Genomic DNA, 23,445 nt, shown 5'->3' with positions numbered 1-23,445 from the left:
ACAAGACTTTGTTGACAGACGATATAGCCCTACAGGCGTGCGCCAAGCATTTTTCACCTTGCTGTTACCAAAACAACCGCGATGTTCACACAGTAATCAAAGCAAATTAACTTCTTGAGGGTTTTATGGTATATTTTCCTCTGAAAGAGGTTTAGCCTTTTCACTGCCATTTTCAATTGTCTGCAGCAGCTCTAAGCTAATGGAGGTCAAAGAGGAACAAAATGGCTGCCTTTGTTTACAACTGGAGTTTAAAGTGCAGGATGGAGAGAGGCAGGTTGTGGAACAATTGCGGAACATGGTATAGAACATTCAAAAACATTGTACTGTACTGTTGTACGTATAACGAAGTTAAGAAGGTACTGTAAACTCCCTCCACAGCAAGCTTGAAATGTCGCAGATTGAGCTATCGACTTAGATATTTTCTGGTAGCCAACACCGCTGGAACGTTGTCAAGGAGGGCAATCACGTGTGTTGCAAAGCAGAGGATCACTGGTTCAAGCCCAGTAAGGGGCATTTGGACAGTGGAGGAAGCAAAGCTCTTAGCAGCACACTGACTCCCCATTACATAAGGATTTACTGTTGTAAGGGTAGTGAATGTGGGAGGAAAGGACTTCAGCACAATTGAATACACCATTGTGGTGGTGACTCCTCTCAATGAATTGTGTCTTCTGGTTCTTACCATCTAAAGCAGATCTCCCTGAATTCTTGTTCTCCTCAGCCAGCATCACCTCCTCTGAAACATTGGGATGAACACATTTCATTGTCATCCACACGTAGTGAATTCACAGTCCATCATAAAGTGCTCCTGAAACATAAACAGGGCTTTCTCTCTCTCCCTTAGCGCTCTCAGAAGATCGTGAGCAAATCATGGGGCTAACCTGTTTAAATGTAATATTGAAATGATTTTATTTGCATTACAAAGGTGAGTATTTGGGCTGAATGCATAGCGTCGCATAGTGTTGATGCTCTGAGAGAGGGAGAAACTCATCATCAGGTGAGAGCTCATCCAGCGCTCGCCTGGCAGCTAACTTTTCTCTTTCAGGGCCCTGATGACGCCCTGCAGAGAGGGAACACATTGATTTCTATGACTAATGCATACATTCAAACACACACACACGGATACGTGGATGTGCACGCACACACACGAATGAGCGCACACACACGGATGAGTGCACACACACACACGGATGCACACACGCTCACACACATAGATATGCACAGACTCGCACTCACACATTTACACTTGAGTCAATGAGTCCGCATCACCTTCCTCTCAACCTCTACTTGCGTGGGAGAAAGATACTGTAGATTGCCATTATAGCACTGTAGCGTCACAAAGTCACCCTCCATCCATATATTCACCAGGTAGCTCCATCCACATATTCACCAGGTAGCTCCATCACAGCAGAGCCATCTCAAAGGCAACACAGCAGCTAGCAAAATTAACATAATCTACTTCAACCAAATCAACACTTGGATCTTATAATATATTCATTTTTGCATCTTTATCTACTTCAACCAAATCACCACTTGGATCTTATAATATATTAATTTTAGCATCTTACGTAGTTATCTCTCGGTTGGTGGTGGCTGTAAGGTAACAGTACAGTACCTGCTCGGTCTATCCAGGCTCTGTAACCGTTGAGTTCTCTCTCCACCTGCTGTTGACGTCTCAGCTTCATGAAGGCTCTCCTGTTCTCCACCCGCTCCCTCTCTTTGGCAAACTCCCTACACACGCAGGACATGAGGCAATCCATTGTTTCCCCTTCCAAAACCCTCATAAAATCACACACAAACTTGCACGCGCACACACACACACATACATTTTACATATTTAGCAGACGCGCTTATCCAGAGCGACTTACAGGAGCAATTAGGGTTAAATGCCTTGCTCAAGGGCACATCGACAGATTTATTCACCTAGTCGGTTACTGGCACAACGCTCTTAACCACTAAGCTACCTGCCGCCCCATACATGCATACACACACAGCTTTTATTTACTCACCCAGAGAGGACTCCCAACACCAGGTTGAGCACGAAGAATGAGCCGATGATGATGAGAGGAATAAAGTACATCCAATTCCACATAGAGCCCAAGGCATCGTTGGTCTAACGGACGTACAATAGACATGTATAGGGTACATAAATACAGGTACAGACAAACGCTTCACTGCTAAAGAGTTCTATGTAAGAACAAGGGGCTATGCGTTCTCTGGAAATAAAGCACAACGCGGAAGCTGTGCCACAATGCTGTGCATCGGGGACGCATCACACCCGCACATCGTGGGTTATTTCCACAGGACTTCATAGCCCCTCGTTGATTATCCCTTACTTCAATGTCTCTACCTTAAAAATAGTTTTTTTTAAATACTTTGGGTGATCTGTTCTCACATTGTAGAGTACAGCTGTCCATCCCTCCATGGTGATGCACTGGAAGACAGTGAGCACAGCGAACAGGATGTTGTCAAACTGGGTGATGCCGTTGTTGGGGCCAATCCATGACCCAATACAGTCATACTTCTCCGGACACTTCCTCACTCCACACGCAAACTCCACCTCGGTCGTATCCATCGTCTCATTTTCTAACACAGGACAAGGCAGGGGTGGTTAAAGTGTAGGTAGCTTGTTACTTTCTACACATGTACATTTTAGTCATTTAGCAGAAGCTCTTTCTCAGAGCAATTTACAGTAGTGAGTGCATACATTTTCATACTTTTTTCATACTGGTCCCCCGTGGGAATCGAACCCACAATCCTGCTCTACCAACTGAGCTACACAAAACTAGCAACACAGTGTGGCAGCTTTTTCATTGTTTGATTACATTAGCGCCGCATCAGACCTTTTCCTCAAAGGGGCAATCTGCAGTTGGTACATCCAATTTTGACCCTTTAAATGAATTATATATACCCATTGATTCTTGAAGAATATAACTTATAAATACCCCATTAACTTAGTTCAACTGTCGTTGCCCATCTGAACCCAAAATATAACCTTGTTTTACTTAGATCCCGTGTGGCTCAGTTGGTAGAGCATGGCGCTTGCAAGTCGCTCTGGATAAGAGCTTCTGCTAAATGTAAAATATGATACTCCATTGTTTGTAAACAAGGTAATTGAGAACACACACTGTATAGCCTCAAAACATTGTTAAAACAATCATTTTGATATCATGGATGGTCAGTCATGGCATCCATAGCTCTGTCTATGAATTTGAGAGTGGTTACATTTCTCCAGCCTCATCCCTCAGCTGTTTACCAAAACAGTGGTAGGGTTGCCGCTTTGTTTTTGTTTGAAATGCAGATTGCTCTTTAAGAGGGCAATAGGGTTTAGGAGTAGCGGATGTCTAGAGCGTCAACCTTAATTACAACAGGAGAGCTGTGATCCTTCCTCCTTCGAGGACCACTTAGATTAAAAACTGGCACTTGAAAACTGACTGAATCTGTTTCAGCTAACCATCTCAGGGACTGGTCACCAACATCCCAGGGGTCAGTGCTGCTTCGTGAATTGAGGGTTGAGAAATACAAGTTTCTGGAGAGATCATATCTGACTGTGTCAAACCATATTTAATAAAATACTATATTTGGCTTGTGTGATTACAGAGTAATCATTGTTGGATCATGAAAAGGTAGCTAGGCAGCCCAGTTGGGCATACTAAGGGACGGATCGCAATTTACAGAACGGTTACCTGGAGGAAAATGGGGGAGTGTCATGTTCAATTTCAGTCAAGGGGAGGGTTTAGTATATTTAAAATCTAGTGTAATTGATGACATTTCAATATTTCTCAGTGTTTTAGAATTAGTTGCTTATTTGGCTATATATCGATGTGTGTCGATATATATCATCTCTGATTCTCCGCTGGGTGTGCAATATCAAGTGCACCTATAGGCTATTTAGTGTGGTCTCAATCAAATTAGCCTATATGCTATAGGCTACGCAGTGCATGCTCGGAGAAGCACAGAGCAAAGTTATATTTCTAAGATAGCTGCTGGGATGGTGTAAATTAAACTAGGCTGTTTTACACACAGAAATTGATATCCCAACCCTGAGCCCCGGCCTGCTCTGCTCCTGCTTATCTTAAAACGGTTGTGTGTTCTGCCTAACCAATGGCTGTGCTGTGTAGGCCTACGGTGGCAGTTCAGGAGGAGAGTCAAAGGCTTCTACCAAAATCTTGCGCAGACTAGCCTATAGCCTATGTTCTGTTCAGTTTGAGAAGGAGAGCGTGAAGATGAGAAGGAGGACCAGAGGTAAACTTTGATGGCTTGCTACTACTATAATTGGTTTGATTAAAAACAATATGTTTCTTGCCCCTGATGTTTTTATTAAAGATATTGACCTCACAATAAGCCAGAACTTAATGTACATTGGGGTGCTGAAACTTGAAGCAGCAGCCTGTCACGCCCTGGCTCTGGGACTCTGTTATGTTGAGCCAGGGTGTGTAGTTTCTATATGTTTGTGTTCTAGGTTCTTTATCTAGCTCATGTGTTTCTGTGTTGGCCGGGGTGGTTCTCAATCAGAGGCAACGAGTGTCAGCTGTTGCTTGTTGTCTCTGATTGGGAACCATACTTAGGCAGCCTGCTTTCCACAGTGTTTTGTGGTATCTTGTTCCGTGTAGGTTTGTGTTTGTGAACCTGTGGACTTCACGTATCGTTTTGTTGTTTTGTTCGTGTGGGTGAATATAAATAAAAGTATGTTCGCATATCACGCTGCGCCTTGGTCCACTGTGTTTGACGAGTGTGACACAGCCGTGGCACAATCAATCAAAAATGGACAGCTCATGGTGCTGAAAGTAGTCAAATTCTAGTAGGCATAATATATTGCAACAGTCTTAATTTTAATTAGACTTTACTAACAATAAGAGGGTTTTGTATTGGAGCCTATTTCTTCCTATTTAAGGAATAAGAGGTAGACCTACCTGTTTGACAGACGAAATTAGGCTATAGGCTGCTATATCCATAGATTTGTTGGTTAATTCTTCCACCCACCATGCACCCTTTAATTCTTTAGAGTCTAAGACGTTAATGATGGTGCAGGGGGGAGAGCGCGACAGAGAGAAAGAGAGAGAGATTGTCAAATACGGTATAATAGAGATGAGGAGCCTGCGAAAATGGAACACATAGGGGAAGGGAACCTCTTCAAGGGATAGAGGTAGAAGTGGGCAAAGAGGTTTTGGATAGAGAGAGAGTATGACGGAGTGTGGGGTAGTATATGAAATACAGAGAGTGTGAGGGAGACTGGGGTATGTTCCTACCAAGGATGTCAGCAGTAGGTAGACAGGTGTGGTGTAGCTTCCCACTGTAGAACTCCAGGCCGATGATGGCGAACATAAGAATGGCGAAGAACAAGAGCAGACCGATCTGGAGCAGGGGCACCATGGCCTTCATGATGGACTTCAGCACGATCTGCAAGCCTAATGATTAAAAAAACAACACACACACGTGAGAATTAGACATTATAGAAAGTTACATATTGAGGTATTATGACACTGTAAATGCTATTGATATTCTGGTAGATATTGACTGTACTCACTTGGGATCCCAGAGACCAGTTTAAGGGGCCTCAGGACTCTCACCGCCCTCAGGGTCCGCAGATCCACTGGTATGTTCATGTGGGCCCCTGCTGTTGCCAGTATTCTGCACATAGAAACACATGAATGATCAGATTCACAATAAAATACTGAATTAATGTTTTCAAGTGGGATAAACGGTTAATAGGCAGTGTGGTTTATGTATAAGGGGTTTCGGGGGCAGAAGTGGTGTACATTGAATATAATTTACACTGAGTATACCAAACATTAGCAACACCTTCCTAATATTGAGTTGCACCCCCTTTGCCCTCAGAACAGCCTCAATTCGTTAGGGAATGGACTCGAAAGGTTTCGAAAGCATTCCACAGGGATGCTGGCCCATGTAAATGTATGCTTTCCACTGTTGTGTCAAGTTGGCTGGATGTCCTTTGGGTGGTGGACCATTCTTGATACACACAAGAAATTGTTGTGCGTGAAAAACCCAGCAGTGTTGCAGTTCTTGACACAAACCGGTGCTCCTGGCACCTACTACCATACCCCGTTCAAAGGCACTTTGATATTTTGTCTTGCCCATTCACCCTCTGAATGGCACACATACACAATCCATGTCTCAATTGTTTCAAGGCTATAAAATCCTTATTTAACCTGTCTCCTCCCCTTCATCTACACTGATTGAAGTGAATTTAACAAGTGACCAATAAGGGATCATTGCTTTCACCTGGATTCACCTGGTCAGTCTATGTCATGGAAAGAGTAGGTGTCCTTAATGTTTGTATACTCAGTGTATCTTGATTAGATAAGTATTCAACCCCCTGAGTCAATACATGTTAGAATCACCTTTCGCAGCGATTACACCTGTGAGTCTTTCTGGCTAAGTCTATTGCCATAGATTTTCAAGCCGATTTAAGTCAAAACTGTAACTAGGCCACTCAGGAACATTCAATGTCGTCTTGGTAAGCAACTCCAGTGCATATTTGGCCTTGTGTTTTAGGTTTTTGTCCTGCTGAAAGGTGAATTTGTCTCCCAGTGTCTGTTGGAAGCAGACTGAACCAGGTTTTCCTCTAAGAGTTTGCCTGTGCTTAGCTCTATTCTGTTTCTTTTTATCCTAAAAAACTCCCTAGTCTTTGCTGATGACAAGCATACCCATGATGCAGCCACCACCACGCTTGAAAATATGAAGAGTGGTACTCAGTGATGTGTTGTGTTGGACTTGCCCCAAACGTAACGCTTTCTATTCAGGACACCCATTTTTTGCAGTTTTACTTTAGTGCCTTATTGCAAACAGGATGCATGTTTGGGGAAAATTGTATTCTTTACAAGCTTCCTTCTTTTCACTCTGTCATTTAGGTTAGTATTGTGGAGTAACCACGGTGTTGTTGATCCATCCTCAATTTTGTCCTATCATAGCCATTTGTCACGATCGTCATACAAAGAGGAGGACCAAGGCGCAGCGTTGAAGGCGAACATATTTATTTATAGAATGATCACACGATCAAAACAACAAAACGATGACGTGACAGTCAATGGTAATACACAAACCAAAATACGAACAAGAAACCACCATGAATGAGTGCCAAACGGCTACCTAAGTATGACTCCCAATCAGAGACAACGAGCTACAGCCGTCTCTGATTGGGAGCCACCCTGGCCAACATAGATCTACAAAACCAGAAAGTGAAACCTAGAACACACATAGACTGTACACACCATGGCTCAACATATTAGAGTCCCCAGAGCCAGGGCGTGACAGTACCCCCCCCTAAAGGCGCGGACTCCGACCGCGCCCACCAAATACCACAGGGGAGGGACCGGGTGGGCACTCCGCTTAGGCGGCGGATCCGGGCCTGATCCCCGCTCCCTCTCCAACCCCCCAAAGTACCCCTGGTCCGGTCTGGCCCCGCTGGCCGGAGCTGGACTGCACACTGGTGGAGCGGATTGCTCTAGCTCCGGCGTGAAGCATCTGACCGGTGCCGGACCAGCCACCGGTGGAACAGGCACGGGTCGTGCTGGACTGACGACGCACACCACTGGCTTGGTGGGGGGAGCAGGAACGGGCCGAGCCGGGCTGACGAAGCGCACCACTGACTCGGTGCGGGGAGCAGGAACGGGCCGAGCCGGGCTGACGAAGCGCACCACTGACTTGGTGCGGGGAGCAGGAACGGGCCGAGCCGGGCTGACGAAGCGCACCACTGACTTGGTGCGGGGAGCAGGAACGGGCCGAGCCGGGCTGACGAAGCGCACCACTGACTCGGTGCGGGGAGCAGGAACGGGCCGAGCCGGGCTGACGAAGCGCACCACTGACTCGGTGCGGGGAGCAGGAACGGGCCGAGCCGGGCTGACGAAGCGCACCACTGACTTGGTGCGGGGAGCAGGAACGGGCCGAGCCGGGCTGACGAAGCGCACCACTGACTTGGTGCGGGGAGCAGGAACGGGCCGAGCCGGGCTCACGAAGCGCACCACTGACTTGGTGCGGGGAGCAGGAACGGGCCGAGCCGGGCTGACGAAGCGCACCACTGACTCGGTGCGGGGAGCAGGAACGGGCCGAGCCGGGCTGACGAAGCGCACCACTGACTTGGTGCGGGGAGCAGGAACGGGCCGAGCCGGGCTGACGAAGCGCACCACTGACTTGGTGCGGGGAGCAGGAACGGGCCGAGCCGTACTGGGGACACACACCACTGGTCCTACGCAGGGATCTGGAATGGGCCGGACCGGACTGGTAACACACCCCAGTACCTCTCGCCGTGCCTCTACACCTTCCACCCCCTCTTCGACCAGTGGCCCCCGTAACCTGGCGGCCTCCTCTGCCAACCCGCTGGGCCGCTCTGCCGCGGTCTCCTGCTGGCCCGTCGTCCCCGGCATTAGCCCCCCCCTAAAAAAATTCTGGGCGTCTCTCCTACCCGTGGACCAGGTCTCCATGTCCCTCACCAGCCTTTCGCCCTTCTGCCACAATGTCAAGCCCTTCTCTTCCTCACCCGGCTTGACCCAGTCGAGGAGGCGAAGGAGATCTGCTAGAGATCTCCCTGGCGATGGCTCCTGGACACGCTGCTTGGTCAAATCTTGGTGGTTTCTTCTGTCACGATTGTCATACATAGAGGAGGACCAAGGCGCAGCGTTGAAGGCGAACATATTTATTTATAGAATGATCACACGATCAAAACAACAAAACGATGACGTGACAGTCAATGGTAATACACAAACCAAAATACGAACAAGAAACCACCATGAATGAGTGCCAAACGGCTACCTAAGTATGACTCCCAATCAGAGACAACGAGCTACAGCCGTCTCTGATTGGGAGCCACCTGGCCAACATAGATCTACAAAACCAGAAAGTGAAACCTAGAACACACATAGACTATACACACCCTGGCTCAACATATTAGAGTCCCTAGAGCCAGGGCGTGACACCATTAAACTCTGTAACTGTTTTAAAGTCACCATTGGCCTCATGGTGAAATCCCTGAGCGGTTTCCTTCCTCTCCGGCAACTGAGTTAGGAAGGACACCTGTATCTTTGTAGTAACTGGGTGTATTGATACACCATCCGAAGTGTAATGAATAACTTCACCATGCTCAAAAGGATATTCAATGTCTGCTATAGCCATAGACCGTTTTGCCAACATGAAAGAGAGGAGGATGGCATTGGCATTCAACTAGTCTACACACACACACACACACACAAATCAGTACCATGGACAGTCACATGATATTTAGCAACATTGATTGGACTAAATCGTTTTTGGTATCTTTAAGTTTGTTTTCAGTGTATTAAACTAAGCATATACAGCCTTGTTGATTTGATGATGTTTAAATGTTTAATTTGAAATGGTGCTGGAATAGCGGAAGCAGTGCTCCTGTTGTCTTTGTGCTGACTTGTGGTAACTCAGTGGTTCTAAAGCAGTAGTTGTTTAGTAAACTGTGGAAAACATTAACTTGCTTGACCATGCTGCAGGTCATATAACTGTTTGAATGCAATATTTACTTTGTTGACTTCACCAGGCAGATGTTGCTCTCCGGTTTTGTTATGAAACAAACGTATGTGTAGTTGAATTTATTCTGCCACTGTCTAACTGTTGTCTTTTGGTTGTCACTGCCTTATTGCACATCACGGTTGCGTATGAACGAATGGGTTATAGAGCAAACAACGCAATTAACGCATAGGTTGTAATATGGCTTTTTTACTGACTTGGCTTGGCTTCCTCACTGATTTTACCCAGCCACAGCTACTGGTCAGGAATGCAGCATACAGTACAAGATGTACAGAATATACAGTGTATACAGTACAGAGAGACTGTATATTTGCCTTTCTTTGCCTCCTGTTGGTTGCTGTAAATGGTGTTTTCAATGTTTGTGTGTGTGGGTGGAGGGATGTCAATACGTGCGTGGGTTTTTGAGGGATGTGAGATTTGGTTTGTACTCTGTCTCCTTCCACAAAACTATAGATCCATACTGAATGATGTCTGTGTTCTTACCTACTGATAATGTCTCTCTGGATGTGATGTGGTGAGATGATAATAGATGATAATCAGTGGTGTAGTCAATGATTTATACACTGAGTATACCAAACATTAGGAACACCTTCCTAATATTGAGTTGCACCCCCTTTTGCCCTCAGAACAGCCTCAATTCGTCGGGGCATGGACTCTACAATGTGTCGAAAGCGTTCCACAGGGATGCTGGCCCATGTTGACTCCAACAGTTGTGTTAAGTTGGCTGAATGTCCTTTGGGTGGTGGACCATTCTTGATACACATGGGAAACTGTTGAGCGTGAAAAACCCAGCAGCGTTGCAGTTCTTGACACAAACTGGTGGCACCTACTGCCATATCCCGTAAAATGTTTTGTCTTGCCCATTCACCCTCTGAATGGCACACCTACACAATCCATGTCTCAATTGTCTCAAGGCTCAAAATCCTTATTTAACCTGTCTCCTCCACTTCATCTACACTGATTGAAGTGGATTTATCAAGTGACATCAATAAGGGATCATAGCTTTCACCTGGATTCACCTGGTCAGTCTATGTCATGGAAGGAGCGGGTGTTCTTAATGTTTTGTATACTCAGTGTATATTAGTGTTTTGTTTTACATTGTTTGTTTTTTATTTTTACAAATGCTAGAATTATTCTTCCACTTAGACAGTACAGAGTATGTTGTGTATATCGTTGACAAAAAATAACTATTAAATTCCTTTTAATCCCACTTTGTAACACAACAAAATGTGAAAAAAGTCAAGGGGTGGGAATTCTTTCTGAAGGCACTGTAGATTAATAGATTCACTCACTCACACACGTCAGTGCTGTGGATTGTGGGCGAGCTTGTGTGTGTGTGGAGGGGTGCACAAAGCACATGGCAGAAACTCAAGTGTGGGCCCATGCAATATCCACTGAAAGCAGAGAGAGAGAAGCATGGCGAGAGAGAGAGAAAGAAAGAGAGAGAGAGAGAGAGAGAGAGAGAGAGAGAGAGAGAGAGAGAGAGAGAGAGAGAGAGAGAGAGAGAGAGAGAGAGAGAGCGTGATGAAGAGAATGAGGGAGAGAGATTGATGGAGAGAAAGAGGGTGACAGAGAGAGCGTGGACAGAAAGAGAGAGAGGGGAGAGAGACTGGGGAGAGAGCGAGAGAGAGCGAGAGAGCGAGCGAGAGAGAGAGAAAGAACACATGGAAACCATATGTTTGCTGTATTTGATACCATTCCACTTATTCCATTCCAGCCATTACCACGAGCCTGTCCTCCCCAATTAAGGTGCTACCAACCTCCTGTGGTGGAGAGGTGTATGAGTCTACAGCCATCAAACACATTGAACAAAAGCTGCAGCACTGCTGCTTTTTCAAGGCTGATCTGGGGGGCACAGAGAATTTCTCCTGACCACAGAACCACAACAATCGTAGAATCAATGCAAGGGAAAACCTGTTTGTCTGACTTTTGTTTTGACCACAAATTAGAGACTGCTTTGGTTTGCTCTCAGAAACACACGACAAATGGCCTTGTCCCAGGTCTGTTTGTGCTTTTGCCAACACCACTGCTGTCATTGTCAAGCCAAACATGACAATGAGTGACAGTTGATATGATAGCACAAACAGACTGGCACTAAGGATACACAAACCAACTGTCACATAAACACAGTCTAAATCAACCATTACCTGCATTGGAGAAATATACTAGCTAATAGAGATGAGTATTTTCAGTAGTTGTTAATGTAATGGATTGATAGGAGTAGCATCTGCAGATTTCTGGAATTGATTTATGTTGCTTCCGTGTTTGTTTGTCGTCGTTCATTCACGCTACACTGAGTGGTTGCTCCACTTTCACGGTCGTCTCAAAGTGTAACACTTTATTGTACTGAAACAGACTTTTAAGTGATTGAATTCATTACATGAACAGAATGCCGCCTGCTGGCCTCTCCCACACACCTCCACCTACATGGAGAACCAGCACTGAACACTGGGAGGAAAAAAATTAAGAAAAAGAGAGAGAGAGAATAACTCTAATCTGAACATCACGTTGCTGCCATTATAAGACAACTCTGCTTACAGCTAATGACAACAACACAAACAGAGGAGTCCTGTATGTAGGGGAGAGTGGGGTAAGTTACAACAAAGGGGTGAGTTGAACCAACCTTGTTTCTAGGAAACCATACACAAAATGAATGATTTCACCAAATATTTAATGGAGTCTGTGAAGGAAGAAACCACATGGAAAAAGTGGTAAGTAAGTTAGGTCCAAAAACTGATTTTCACCAAGTAAAATGAATGTATTGAGTTAGAGGTTTCATGATGCTTGTATCTAAACCAAAGTAGATCAATTTACGATTGTTCTATACATTAGTTGGGGTCTCTATAAGCTTCAATATGAGGTCCTAAACCTAGTATGAAAGTGCATCCTTGTATCCGTGTGGGCTAATATAGTCAAAATGTTTGCCTTGGGATAAATTGAGCCAATGGTTGAGCTGATGGCAAGTTGAGTAAATTGAAATGTTTTCTTCCCACGCATAATGCAAGGCGTTATCGCTGGGATATGAGGTAACAACAGGGTCTGGCCTATGTTAAAAGTGTTTAATAAAGTACAAAGTGTTTTTTAGGTGTTAAGCCTGTCACGATCGTCTAATGAGGGAGACCAAAGCGCAGCGCGTTGAGCGAACATGACTTTATTAAATTAAAGTACTCACTACAAAAAAACAACAAACAACGACGAATCGTGAAGTCCTCAGTTATAATGACTGACAAGGAACAAAAACCCACAACACTAAGGTGAACACTGACAGTTTAAATATGGCTCCCAATCAGAGATAACGAGCCGACAGCTGACACTCGTTACCACTGATTGGGAGTCACACGACCAAACAAGGAAACACAACCAAATGAACACACCCTGGCTCAAAATACACAGTCCCGGAGCCAGAGCGTGACAGTACCCCCCCCTAAAGGCGCGGACTCCGACCGCGCCTACACCCCAAATAGGGAAGGGCTGGGTGGGTATTGCTCCTCGGAGGCGGCTCCGGCTCCGGGCTTGACCACCACCCTACTACAATCCCCCCGTAGTGCCCCCAGTCCGATCTGACCCAGTTAGCTGGATCAGGACTGCCGACGCGCAACCCCTGGCTTGGCGCGTGAGGCAGGAATGGACCGGACCTGGCAGACGATACGCACCCTTTGCATGGTGCGTGGAGCCGGAACAGGCCTCACCAGGCTGAAGACTCGCATCCCTGGCTTGGTGCGAGTAGCAGGAATGGGCTGAATCCGGCTGACGACTCGCACCCTTGGCTTGGTGCGAGTAGCAGGAATGGGCTGAATCCGGCTGACGACTCGCACCCTTGACTTGGTGCGAGTGGCAGGAACAGGCTGAATCCGGCTGACGACTCGCACCCTTGTCTTGGTGCGGGGAGCAGGACTGAGCCGGACCGGGCTGACGACGCGCACCACTGACCTGGTGCGGGGAGCTTGGATGGGCCGGACTGGGCTGGCGACGCGCACCACAGACTTGGTGCGGAGAGCAGGAACGGGCCGGACAGGGCTGACGAAACGCACCATAGACTTGGTGCGGAGAGCAGGCACGGGCCTGACAGGGCTGGCGACGCGCACCACAGACTTGGCGCGGAGAGCAGGAACGGGCCGGACAGGGCTGACGACGCACACCACTGGCTTGGTGCGGGGAGCTTGGATGGGCCGGACTGTACTGGGGACACACACCACTGGCCCTACACCGGGATCTGGAACGGGCCGGACCGGACTGGCAACACACGCCAGTACCTCTCGCCGTGCCTCTACTTCCTCCATCCCCTCTTCGACCAGTGGCCCCCGTAACCCGGCGGCCTCCTCCGGCAACCCACTGGACCGCTCTATCGCGGCCTCCTGCTGGTCCGACGTCGTGAGCCCCCCCCTAAAAATTTTCTGGGGTTCTCTCCTCTTCGTGGACCAGGCCTCCATCGTTCTCGCCAGACTCTCACCCCACTGCTCCAAAGTCCAACCTCTCTCCTCTTCTCTTGGCTTGGCCCAGTCGAGACTCCTACTCAACTGCTCCCAAGTCCATCCTCTCTCTTCTTCACGCTGCTTGATCTGGTTAAGGTGGGTTTTTCTGTCACGATCGTCTAATGAGGGAGACCAAAGCGCAGCGCGTTGAGCGAACATGACTTTATTAAATTAAAGTACTCACTACAAAAAAACAACAAACAACGACGAATCGTGAAGTCCTCAGTTATAATGACTGACAAGGAACAAAAACCCACAACACTAAGGTGAACACTGACAGTTTAAATATGGCTCCCAATCAGAGATAACGAGCCGACAGCTGACACTCGTTACCACTGATTGGGAGTCACACGACCAAACAAGGAAACACAACCAAATGAACACACCCTGGCTCAAAATACACAGTCCCGGAGCCAGAGCGTGACAAAGCCTCTGTTAAAAGATGCTTAAAATGATTAAATCCAAAAAAGCGATTGTGATTGTGTTGAATTGTGTTTGGGAAATAAAGATAGTTATCGTAGTGGTAATATTTCATTCAGCACAGAAATTTGTAGGCGGCTCAACTTACCCCATATCCGTGGTAAGTTGTGCAAAGAGACCAAACGTTTTGGACAAGCTAGCTTTTCAAAACTGTAATGTTTACATAAATTCTGATTATTTCCAGGGATACACAACATCGTGAAATATATGTAGATATCTTTGTTAGAAAGAATACTATATTTCCCTTGACGGTGTGATGCTGAATGTAAAAAATGGCTCAACTTACCCCACGTCTATAGATGACTGTACTAGTCTTAAGTGCATTATCTTCCATTTGACTTCATAAACATAATGTTTTATAAAACGTTTAGCATGCTTCCATTGGGATTAGTAAAGCATGCGGCATTAAACCATTATTAGTCACATAATAAATATCTGGGTCTGTGTTTTCCCAACCACTACCCACATGGGACTAGAAACCATTTTAGTGTTTATACAGTTCAATTAGCAGAGCAAGATTGGAAATGAGCCCCCCCCCCCCAGAGGTGGACTGAATATATGTTGAGGAGCTGGGAGTGTCCACTGTAGCTGTGTGTGAGGTGTGAGTTGATGCCGAGTACAGGTCATCCACACACACACACACACACACACACACACACACAGCATGGAGTAGCTGTCTCTGTGCCAGATGGCTAATGAATCATTCAGAACACCCTCCCAGATCTATTATGAATCAGAGCTAAGTGTCACACACACTCTCTAACAGGGACAGCACAGATGGACAGCATGAGGAGAGGCAGGTGATGGGTGGAGGGCCTAGCTGGGGGGTGAGGGGAGTATGGAGGATGAGCTGGTCTGGCACATACAGTAGAGAGAGGGGTGAGGGGGCGAGGGGCGAGGAGTGGGGAAGGTGAGTTCGTCTGTGGTCTGAATGTATCATTCAGGCTGACACATACAGTGGAGAGGGGTCAGTAGTACAGTACAATGAGATGCAGTTTGGCATAGACCTTCTATCCAGCAAACCAGGAGCATTCCCAGAACATTAGCTAAGATTCCCATTAAGTTCTAGTTAGAGTTTTATCTAACATTAGGTTGATAACATATCCAAAACATTCAAAAACCAAATAATTTTTTTATGTGTAAAATGTTCTCCTAGCATTCACTAAAATGTTCCCAGAAAGCCAAAATTGGTTCTGTGAAAGTTCCCAGAACATTAATTAGGTTGTGGCAAATGTTCTCATAACACAAAAACTGTCCAGTCGTGCTGACCCCACAATGTTCAGTCGTGATGTCCCCACAATTTTCCCAGAACACATTTAGTCTGTTCTTTAAAGGTTGAGGGACAGTCGGGTGGGAACATTGTGAGGACATCACAAAAGATGAACTGAACTGTTGTGCAGATGATTATATAATGTTTATTTTAGGGTGCAAAAAACTTTCACCTGATGTTACAAGAACGTTCCCAGAACACATTTTTTATGTTATTTAAAAGCTCCCAGAACATTTCATTAGGTTGTGGGAACAGTGCGGGTACATTACAAGAGATAGGTTCCCAAAGCACAAAATATGTTCAGCTGTGATGACATTCATAAAATGTTCAAGTTAGGTTGCACAGGACATTCCCTTAATTTTCTTTAAAGGTTCCCAGAACATTTAATTAAGTTATGTGAGTTGTCTGGGATGTTGCAAGAATATTCTTGTCACATTCACATATTGTACTTAAGAGATTGCACACAACATTCCCACGATGTTCCACAATGTTCCACAATTTCCAAACAAGTCAGTTTTTATGACATTCATTGCATATTTGTTTTAGGTTTAACATCATATTCCATTGATGTTCACACAATATATATTTTAAATTGTCTTGGAGATCCTCCGAATATTTCAAGAACATTTAGAAAATGTTATATTTAAGTTTGACCTAATATTACCACAACATTCTTAGCATGTACATGTGTAGTTCCTTAATCAAGCAGATTATAATACATCCCTATGTTTCACTCCAGATTTAATGGCACTTCGCATTTGTGGATTGTATTGTAGGCCCACTACAAGGTGACACATGGCATTTAATTAAATTCATAGAACATTGTGATGGGATATCAGTCCTTGGCCGAAACAGGTAACCCTCATTGAGTCTTGTATTAATCCATGTCCTCATTAAAGGCATAGACCAAATGGCACAGTTCTAAGCAATCTTGTATCTATACCATTTCAAGCCAACCCCATGGCTATTTCATATAGAGCAGGGGTGTCAAAGTCAAATGGACGGAGGGCCAAATAAAAAATTTAGCTACAAGCCGAGGGCCGGACTGTTCGAATGTTCATTGAAAAATTTTTAAATGACGCATATAGTCTAGTGAACCTAATTGAACCTACTGAAAACCTAACAAATATATTCCAATATGATCAGATAAATAAAGCAATATTTTCTTATGGCTCTGTCAGTAATCTTTAATTTTCAACAGACACAAAAGACAAATTTCCTTTATATAAAAATCCCCATAACATGAACATTAAATGAAAGAAACCGGTATTCAAGGCACCATCAGTAGCCTATATTTTCTATTTTAGCAAAAGTGGGCTAAATTTACTTCAAAGAAAAAAACAATAATAGCAATTTTCTATCATCCACTCAACTGAAATATTTTTAAAATATAATTGGATTGAAATACAATAAAATAAAGTGCAAAAATCTATTAATCAAAAACAACACTTTGTTTAAGGAGAAGTAACATGCAGTGAAAACAAATATTAAACTTTAACTTTTAAACTTGAACTGAGTAAAAACTCTAAATATGTGATTGCACAGTAATGTTCACTTGTTTGAGGTTGAGGGTGATACTTGGTGGTGTCCCATCTTTTCCACAAGTTCATCAATGTTCGGGGTAAGGCTCTGAGCTGAGGAAATCCTCAGAATTGAGTGGAGGTGTTCAGCAGTAAGTCGACTTCTGTGTGATGTTTTGTTCAGGTTCATCAAAGAAAACAGTTGTTCACACAGGTATGTGCTGCCAAACATAGACAACGTTTGAGCAGCCTGGATGCGCAGCTGGGGCATTGTGTCGGGGAGGAAACGGGCGAACTCCGCAGCACCCACTGCCGCATATTTTGCCCTCAGTGCATCATTGCATTGGAGGTCAATCAACTCCATTTGGAGGTTTGGTGGTGAGCTTTCCACGTCAACAGCAAATGGGTTACCGAGCAGTTCCAACCTGCTTTTTTGTGCTTCAAAGTCAGCAAATCGGCGTCGAAAGTCAGCGGCAAGCATACCTATTTTATCAGCCAACTGTGCGCTCGGGAACGCACTGGTAGAGAGCTTCTCTTTCATGGTCTGGCAGCTGGGAAAGTGGCTCAAATTTTCTTTCCGCATCTGCGTCTCCCACAGAGTCAGTTTGGTTTTAAATGCCTTCACTGTACTGTACATATCAGAGATGACATGATCCCGACCCTGCAGCTGCAAGTTCATTGCATTCAGATGACTCGTAATGTCACACAGAAAAGCCATTTCACACAGAAACATTTCGTCTCGGAGTTGTGTTGTGTCTTTCCCTTTGCTGTCCAAGAACAGACAAATCTCCTCACGAAGCTCGAAACATCTTTGAAGCACCTTTCCCTGGCTTAGCCATCGCACCTCTGTGTGATAAGGCAAATCACCATGCTCCGTTTCTAACTCCGTCAGAAATGCCTTGAACTGGCGGTGATTCAAACCTTTGGCTCTGATAAAGTGAACTGTGCGCGTGATGATGCTCATTACATGCTCCATTTTCAAGGCTTTACCGCACAACGCTTCCTGGTGTATGATACAATGATAAGCTGTCAGCTCACCTGTCGCGTTTTCCTCTTGCATCTTTTCCCGTATCTTCGCCACCAGTCCGCTCCTGTGTCCACACATCGCAGGTGCTCCGTCGGTTGTCAAACCCACGAGTTTTTCCCAAGGCAGCTCCATCTCATTTACACATCTTGACACCTCTTCATACAAATCATGCCCCGTAGTTGTGCCATGCATAGGACGTAAAGCCAAAAACTCCTCTGTCACGCTTAGGCTGGAGTCCACTCCGCGGATGAAAATTGACAACTGGGCAATGTCAGAAATGTCGGTGCTCTCATCCACAGCCAAGGAATATGCAATGAAATCTTTTCCCTTTTTCACAAGCTGCTCTTTTAGATTGATGGACAACTGGTCTACTCTCTCGGCAATGGTGTTTCTGCTCAGACTCACATTTAAAAAGAGTTGCCTTTTTTCTGGGCAAACTTCGTCACAAACTTTAATCATGCAGTTTCTGATGAAATCCCCCTCCGTAAATGGCCGGGCTGATTTAGCGATCTCTTCTGCCAAAATAAAACTGGCCTTGACAGCAGCCTGGCCTTGTGATTTGGCTTTTTTGAACAGAGCCTGTCGAGATTTGAGGCCTCGTTTTAATTCCTCTGCCTTTTGTAGCCTTTGTTCCATGTCCATATTCTTGTTTTTGTCCGCGTGTTTCGTTTCATAATGTCGTCTCAGATTATACTCTTTCAGTACCGCCACACTTTCTCCACACAGAAGACACACAGGTTTTCCAGCTACCTCCGTGAACATATACTCCGACTCCCACCTTGTTTGAAACCCCCGGTTCTCAGTGTCCACCTTCCGTTTTGCCATTTTTGATGGGTATCTGAAAGTTAATTTTACTGTGATGCTGACGACTGCTGTGCCAATAAATATTGAAATGAAGCAGCCTACTGCTCGGTGCGTCACCGTTGCATTGTGGGAAATGTAGTATTGGTGCGTGTAAAAGATCTGCGGGCTGCCGGCTTGCTGCGGTCTGCGGGCCGGTTCTAATAATAAATCAAGATCATCCCAGGGGCCGTAAAAAACCTTCTCGCGGGCCGGATGTGGCCCGCGGGCCTTGACTCTGACATATGTGATATAGAGGGTTACCTACTGATCATAGCATTTTTGTGTTAGAGACTCCAGCTGATCTGAATCCCGAAGCTGTGGTCTTGGACTGATTAATGTAAATGTCAGTTTGATTTTGGCTTCTCAAACTAACTCTGACATATTGATAATTACTGAGACTTGATTAAAAAAAGTATGTGCCAGACTCTGATGTGTCTCTAAATGGATATAATGTTTATAGATCTGACAGAGCTGGCAGAGGTGGGGGTGTCACCATATTCCCCTCTGTTCACTCTCCCTCTACTTAGCTAAATTTAACTAAACTGATAACTAAAATCAACCCACCCAAACTTAAAACAGCCTGAAAAATCTACTATTTTCGATGTTATTCTGACAAACGCCCCTCATAAATTATATAGCTCTATAGCTCAGCATTCAACGACATAGTACCCTCCAAGCTCATCATTAAGCTCGGGGCCCTGGGTCTGAACGCCGCCCTGTGCAACTGGGTCCTGGACTTCCTGACATGCCGCCCCCAGGTGGTGAAGGTAGGAAACAACACCTCCACTTCGCTGATCCTCAACACAGGGTCCCCACAAGGGTGCGTGCTCAGCCCCCTCCTACTCCCTGTTCAAGCATGACTGCGTGGCCACGCACGCCTCCAACTCAATCATTAAGTTTGCAGACGACACAACAGTAGTAGGCCTGATAATCAACAATGATAAGACAGCTTACAGAGAGGAGGTGAAGGCCCTGGGAGTGTGCTGCCAGGAAAATAACCTCTCCCTCAATGTCGACAAAACAAACGAGCTGATCATGGACTTCAGGAAACAGCAGAGGAAGCACGCCCCTATCCACATCGACGGGACCGCTGTGGAGGAGGTGGAAAGCTTCAAGTTCCTCTGTGTACACATCACTGACGATCTGAAATGGTCCACCCACACAGACAGTGTGGTGAAGAAGGCACAACCTCAGGAGGCTGAAGAAATTTGGCTTGGCAGCTAAAAACCTACAACTTTTACAGATGCACAATTGAGAGCATCCTGTCGGGCTCTATCACCGCCTGGTACGGCAACTGCACCGCCCGCAACCAGGGCTCTCCAGAGGGTGGTGCGCATCACCGGGGGCAGACTACCTGCCCTCCAGGACACCTACAGCACCCGATGTCACAGGAAGGCCAAAAAGATCATCAAGGACAACAACCACCCGAGCCACTGCCTTTTCACCCCGCTATCATCCAGAAGGCGAGGTCAGTACAGGTGCATCAAAGCTGAGACCGAGAGACTGAAAAACTAATTTTAATGACTCCAACCTAAGTGTATGTAAACTTCCGACTTCAACTGTATATTGGGCAGCAGCCTCTAAGGTGCAGGGTTACGCAACCGGGTGGAAGCTGCCTAGTGATGGCTATTTAACAGTCTGATGGCCTTGAGATAGAAGATGTTTTTCAGTCACTCACTCCACAAATTTCTTGTTAACAAACTATAGTTTTGGCAAGTCAGTTAGGACATCTACTTTGTGCATGACACAAGTAATTCTTCCAACAATTGTTTACAGACAGATTATTTCACTTATAATTCACTGTATCACAATTCCAGTGGGTCAGAAGTTTACATACACTAAGTTGACTGTGCCTTTAAACAGCTTGGAAAATTCCAGAAAATGATGTCATGGCTTTAGAAGCTTCTGATAGGCTAATTGACATAATTTGAGTCAATTGGAGGTGTACCTGTGGATGTATTTCAAGGACTACCTTCAAACTCAGTGCCTCTTTGCTTGACATCATGGGAAAGTCAAAAGAAATAAGCCAAGACCTCAGAAAAAGATTTGTAGACCTCCACAAGTCTGGTTCATCCTTGGGAGCAATTTCCAAACGCCTGAAGGTACCACGTTCATCTGTACAAACAATAGTATGCAAATATAAACACCATGGGACTACTATTATTCTGACATTTCACATTCTTAAAATAAAGTGGTGATCCTAACTGACCTAAGACAGGGAATTTTTCCTAGGATTAAATGTCAGGAATTGTGAAAAACTGAGTTTAAATGTATTTGGCTAAGGTGTATGTAAACTTCCGACTTCAACTGTACATAGACTTGAAATCACTGGCCACTTTAATAATGGAACACTAGTAACTCTAATAATGTTTACATATTTTTGCTTTACTCATCTCATATGTATATACTGTATTCTATTCTACTGTATTTTAGTCTATACCACTCCGACATTGCTCATCCTAATATTTATAATATTGATATATTCCTCAATTCCATTCTTTTACTTTTAGGTTGTGTGTATTGTTGTGAATTGTTAGATATACTGCACTGTTGGAGCTAGAAACACAAGCATTTCGCTACACCCGCAATAACATCTGCTAAACATGTGTATGTGACAAATGTCATGACAGTCCTGTGTTAGGATCCAATGGCTCAGATCAGCTTGGCAATGGTTGACAGTAACCAGGCCTCTCTCACCCACAGAAGAGGGGAGGACAGAACTGATGTGGGGGTTTTTGACACCTCACACCCGGTGGTAAATTAGGCAGGAGGGGAATCTCTCTCCTTCTCTCCAGTATTGGCTATTGGAATGTCCCTTTGTCTCCAGAAGACTTTTGCCACCAAAACTCTAACGTCCAAAAAGTAAACACTGGAACAATATTTCTAAGATGAGAATGTGGGGAATGGTCAGTGGGGACCTAAAGAATAATCATGTCATGTTGTTTTATTATTTTGTGATGTCATTAAGAATGGTATTAAGAAAATATTGTAACTTAAAAAGTGTACACACTCTATCTGTCAAGTTTTTATCCAATACGTTGTGTATACAATATGGACAATTATGAGAGTATTTTTGTTAAGATAGGAATATGATTTTAGTTTTCTAACGAGATCATAGGTTTTGATGATGCTTTGCACCATTAAGTAGCCACGCCCTGAGTGAGCTCAGAGAGCGTGTCAGCCTGACGGAACGCCCTTTTAACCAGAGTGCATAAAAAGCCTTGGTAACGAAATTAACATTAGACCAGAAAGACGTGAGACGGTGGTCTACACATCTGAAAATGGTTGGAACGTTGAACCTCAACACGAGGTGAAGAAGATCAACTCCCCGGACATTGCCAGGCTGCAGCTATGCGTGTAAAGTGGCTCAAACTCTGACTAACCACACCAGGTGGGAAGAAGAAAGCTCCCCCCTCTTCTGAGTATCTGTTCTGAGGAAACATTCCAATACAAGTCAGGACAACTAAGAAGAAGGACATTGTTACCTCTTGTGGACAATCAGAGCCTTACACCCACAGGACAATCAGAGCCTTACAAGTGAGCTGAGCGAAGACCCAGCCAAAACCTCCTTTCCAAGAGGGGTTGGGTCAACAGAGATAGACAACGAACAAAGACATCCACACGTAAATACATTCATGATTTCTTACTCCAAACAGGCTTTGGTTCATGAGCAAAGTATTATGATTACTTTGAGGGTAGTTTCCAAATGTATCAACGATGCGTGTCTCTTTCTCTTTGTCACTCTCCCTCACTCGCTCTACCCCTCCCTCTTTTGGTAACCAAGCAGTTATGTTGTTGTTAGTCCACTAGGGACTTTTTCTCATGTATTAAGTGTGTATGTTTTTCTGTTATTATTTAGTTAGCTAGTAAATAAATAATTAAACCAGTTTGTGTAGTGCTGAATCATAAGTAAAGATGGGGTTCTTGCAGATCCAAAAAGTCTACGACCGCTCAGAATGAGACTGATAAGACGTAATGATTAATACGTTGACTGTTTTATTCATATTGATAGGTAAAGACCTTTAGAGTTTAATTCGGCAGATGGTAACTCTTCCGTGGTGCCCCAAATCCTAATTAGTTAATTGTTACATTATTAATTTAATCAAATAACAATTAAACATAGTTAGTTGATTCGATAAATAACAGTCATCAGATTAATTAAAGTCACATCACGACACAAATAAAATTTGATTTGATTTTGAATTGTCTAAAAGATTTCATAAAAGAAACTTGCTTGGACTAAGGCTAGATTGACTGATTCTTCCTGCGACTTGCATTCCTTCAGACATTTGAGAAATGTATGTCTTACTCTGTTTAGAAAAG

The 23,445-nt window shown here is 44.8% G+C and overlaps 1 protein-coding gene across 1 annotated transcript in view; it reads right to left on the bottom strand.

Annotated features, from left to right (window-relative positions):
- Positions 1–23,445, bottom strand: part of LOC311147233 (voltage-dependent R-type calcium channel subunit alpha-1E-like) — a gene marked incomplete at its 3' end in the record, with an annotated part of 124,133 nt that overhangs the window by 56,686 nt on the left and 44,002 nt on the right. Inside the window, 6 exon segments of the mRNA XM_084183895.1 lie at positions 680–733; positions 1,613–1,728; positions 2,007–2,110; positions 2,393–2,583; positions 5,247–5,405; positions 5,525–5,628. Of these exon segments, the coding sequence (XP_084040021.1) occupies positions 680–733; positions 1,613–1,728; positions 2,007–2,110; positions 2,393–2,583; positions 5,247–5,405; positions 5,525–5,628 (728 nt within the window).

This window comes from Coregonus lavaretus (assembly GCF_964263955.1).
Source record: "Coregonus lavaretus genome assembly, chromosome: 19".
Classification (NCBI taxonomy): domain Eukaryota; kingdom Metazoa; phylum Chordata; class Actinopteri; order Salmoniformes; family Salmonidae; genus Coregonus; species Coregonus lavaretus.
This window is presented reverse-complemented; position numbering and strand designations above follow the sequence as displayed.